Consider the following 4,313-nt stretch of genomic DNA (forward strand, 5'->3'; position numbering starts at 1 on the left):
GTTCCGACTATTGAAAATTGGGAGAAGCTTTGTATTCTGATGTATTTTTTATCAAAACTCTCACCACGCAGAATAATCAGAAATCACAAGAAATTGTTGGAACGTGTCCAGGGAAATATCGTATTGAAGTCTTTTCAGTTGTGATTCGAACAACTTGAAAATCTTGTTGAAAATGTCTGTTGAAAATTTTGATGTTAAGTCTCATCTATAGCGAATAAAGAGGAAGACTATGTTTATGCTGTATAAACCTGGTCTTCCTCTTTATTCGCTCTACATTAGACTCAAAATCAAACTTTCAATTAAGAACTTATTCAAAAAGTTTTTTCAAGTAGCTCGAAGCACGAGTGAAAAATCTTTATATACCACAAAAAATCGGAACTGCGGAAAATCGATTTTTTGTGGTACCTAATTTTCTTTTGCATTTCAGCGGTGAAATCATAGCTCAAATATGTTCACCGAAACAAGCATAGCATTGCATACTTTGCGCTACAAAGCAAGCTTAGCATATACCACCCCCTCCTCAAACTTCTTTAAGCAGAAAAATATATTTTTATCTTCAAGCGAAAAAAGGTAAGACAACTAAGGTGATAAAAATATGCTCAAAGCAAAAAATGGTTTAATCAGAACAAAACTCGAAGCTTTAGAAACAAAGCTATCAAGAGATCAGCGCAAAAACGATAGTCCGACAATTGAAAAATCCCAGAAAAAACTTCATCTTATATAAATTGAAAGAAAATTAGATCCGTCCCAGATTCGAACTCGACGATTTTAGGATACAAAAACACGAGCTTTACCACAAAACTAATTGGGAATTGGTTTGGAAGTTGTTGAGTTTCCATAATAACGCTTTTCCAAATTCTTACAAAAAAATACTATTTAGCAAAAAAAAATCTGTCACAATTTCTCCTCTATATAACCTCAAAACTTCCTTTTACCATTTTTTGTTTCATATAAAAAACATTGTGAAGAAGTTCTGGCATGTTTGCTTTTTGCAGTCTTTGTTTTAAGTTATGTTCAGATCATATTGAGTTTATCGCTTTATTGGACGAGATTAAAATTTCAATCATTTTTTCGACTTTTTGGGTGAGATAAAAACAGTTAAATCATATGTAAATTTGTACTGCAATTGTATTAAAAATAATCTATATAAATTTGATACACAGAAAATGATAAATTATACAAGAAATCAGTAATTTTTAGCACGCCGCCGTGACTCCGCATCAAAAAGCATTCTAACTCCTTTAAGCCAACTGAATTTGCTTATTAAAAATTCTATTTGCGGTTAAAACAGCCCGTCAAAAAAAGCTTCTTCTAAAACCTAAAAATGTCCTGTCAGACTGAAAGAGTCACGATTTTCGACATAGCTATCAACTTTAAAGGAACTTAAGTTGAGTATGATAAAGCCGCAGAAAGAATGGAGAGACGAAACCATTTAAAAAAGCTATTGGATGATTTGAATTAGACGTTTGAACCAGCAGTTAAGACGTTTGAACCAACAATGAAGATTTACTTTTATTTGTATTTGCATATCTTTTTTTTCAACACTACTCGGTGCTGTATAAATTAGGTTTCTTGCGAGTGCTGTTTGATATAGGCGGTCTAAAATTCTTCCAAATCTCAATGAAATAATTTTCGTCTTTCCAAACATTCACCAGCTGTACAATAACTTCATTCAAGTTCATATCTCTCTCATCGTCATCATGGCTTTTTGAATTCAATCCTTTCCACCTTCACTTCACTGTCTACTAATTTGTATATGTATGTCACCACTGTCGACTGCTGTATGTCCATCAGTACGAAAGAGGGCACCGGTTGGCTCTCCATACTGCTGTAGGCGCCAGTGGCTGATCCAGGGTTCACATAGAACACTCCGTTTTTGTCGAATATTTCCAGTTTGTGTGTATGTCCAGTGATCAGAATGTCCACTCCTAGTTGTCTCTGTAGCATCTCAAGAGCAGTCGTGGACCCCCAGGGAATCAGCTGGTGTCCATGACAGACTCCGATTGAAAATTGACCCACCTGAATCACAGATAAGAACTTTTACCGAAATCTGGCATTTTTAGAACTTATACTAGCTTCTCAAGAGTTAAAAACACTTGTAAACAGGATAAGATTCTGATGGTTTGTTAGAAACACTGAGTACCAGTAAAATCATAATACTTGACAAATTCAGGACTGACATGAGCAAAAATTACAAGCTGCTCACAGCCCGCACAGAAAATTTCCTAACCATTAAATTTTCAAAAATCCAAACATATTTTTGAAATTTTCGATTTGTTTTTTCTTGCGGGGAGGAGGAAGCTTATAATACTAACGGATAAAACCAAATTATGTCAGAAAAATATTATCTTTTTTTTTTCAGCTAAAATATAATGTCATTTTAAGCGTGACAGTCAAAGAAGAAACCCGAAGTTTTACTATAATCGAAATCACCAAAATGAAAGAGCTACTGTATGTTGTATGATATATCATTCGATCAACGACATGCCTTTAATATACTCAGCAACCCAATAATGCATGCATCTCGAAAAATTGAACACCTAAACGCTTCAGTTTTGCTATTTGTGCTCAGCTTCAGCCTCGATATTCGAACCATTTTCTTTCACTATTGGACAAAAAAAAAAGTTCAATGTCCGCTTCGAAGATAAAGAAGAACTTCGAAACCAAAAAAAATTGTATCATAAGTTGAACACTAAATTTAAGAACTACGCGATAAAATGAAGAACAACATTTTTTAGCGTTTTCTTCTGAAAAAGTCAAATAAACATGATGGAGGGACTAACTGATATTATTTTCTGGTCGGGGTAATTTCCACTGTCCAAATCGAAGTCTCCTCGGACCACATGAAGATCCGAAGCCAGACTCTTCAGGTACTCGTGGGCGTCTCTGCAGGCCAGGTTCCCAGTGCATACGATGTGGTTTATCCTACCTGGAACGAGGAGTTTGCGGAACTGAGCCGGTAGACTGGCCGCCCTGTGGGGAATATGCAGATCGCCTATCACCAGAACAAGCATCACAATCTATCTAAAAACGATCGCAACAATATTTTTCCACTTTTCCACTCCCAAAATTTTGATAATTTTCAAATTTGCTGCAATTATCGGAGCCACTTAGGTCTCTAAGCTAACCACATAGTAAGATTGGGTTTTAATGATAGGTTTCGAGATTATCCGCTCCCACTTTCAACACACGACAAGAGGCTTTCAGTATCAACATTAAAGCGGACAGGAGAAAATCAAAGCGATTCGAGGCTTATTCAAAATATGCTAATATGTTTACAAACATATTAGGAAGAACCCAAAAGTAATCAAGGATAGCCGCTTACTGTGCAAGTAGCACAGTATGTTCCGACCATATTCTTAAAAAAACATCTTTCTAAAATTAGCGTCGTTTTTTCTGTGTGGTGTGATCAAAATTCAAAACGAAAAAACAAAGAACTTAGGTATATTCAAAATACATAGTAAAATAGGCCCATTGGAAAACAGTTTTTGTAGAAAAATGATTAGAAAAAAAACTTTTGAAGAAAAATTTTCGAAGTTTTTGATTCCCAAATTGGCGCTGAAAAACTCCAAAAACTAACTTTACTTGAGAAAAAACTAAGTTTCCACGTTTTAAAATAAGCATAAGTGAGCTTGATAATAGGGCAGAAAAGAACAATCTACCGAGTTAAATCAGAGAGCAATCCATTTTGGAGCAATCAGTATCCGTAAAAAAATCTGTGCACTAACATTCTTTTACACAGAGGTGAAGTTACACTTCGCATACACAAGCAAAAACATGACCGATAACGCTACTGGGAAAAACTGAATGTAAAACTTTGAAAGATTCTAAAGTGACGCACACCAACTATGAGTCTACATAATTGCTAAGTGAGGCAAGCCAATTATGACGCATTAGCAGTACCAGTCAATTTGAAGAAAAAAAAACCAACTAACATGCCTCAGTTTATCGAGCGGAAGCTTTTTAACTAGAATACGAAAAAGTTCAATAAAAACATCCGACCCTGCCCAGGTTCGAACCCTCTTATTTTGCTGCTGGTCTCCTTTCCAACCTCGGCGGTACAGATCCATGTTACCTTGAAGCTAAAGTGCTATTTGTAATAGAATACTCTGTGTTAATATCGTTTGGATTGGCTGTACTTCATAGCTGGTCATTGATCAAAATGAACCGTTTCAAAATGAACACATTTTGTCGCAACAATATTTGCGACTTAGGTTGGAAAAAAAAGAGAATTCATATTATCACACAAGCTTTGCTTGTGTAATGAGTAAGGGCTTTGTGAATGCTGTCCGCCAAACATCTCGATGGAAAAA

General features: G+C 35.5%; 1 protein-coding gene across 1 annotated transcript in view; it reads right to left on the minus strand.

Annotated features, from left to right (window-relative positions):
* Positions 1–1,098: 1,098 nt before the first annotated feature.
* The window catches only part of LOC134846007 (vacuolar protein sorting-associated protein 29-like), a 151,527-nt gene continuing 148,312 nt past the window's right edge, over positions 1,099–4,313 (minus strand). Inside the window, exons 2-3 of the mRNA XM_063863170.1 lie at positions 2,784–3,024; positions 1,099–2,019 (exon numbers count right to left, since the gene is read on the minus strand). Coding sequence (XP_063719240.1) covers positions 1,699–2,019; positions 2,784–3,014 — 552 coding nt within the window. The 5' untranslated portion in view covers positions 3,015–3,024 and the 3' untranslated portion in view covers positions 1,099–1,698. The remainder of the gene's footprint in view (positions 2,020–2,783; positions 3,025–4,313) is intronic.

Source organism: Symsagittifera roscoffensis, chromosome 5, assembly GCF_963678635.1.
Source record: "Symsagittifera roscoffensis chromosome 5, txSymRosc1.1, whole genome shotgun sequence".
NCBI classification, from domain to species: domain Eukaryota; kingdom Metazoa; phylum Xenacoelomorpha; order Acoela; family Convolutidae; genus Symsagittifera; species Symsagittifera roscoffensis.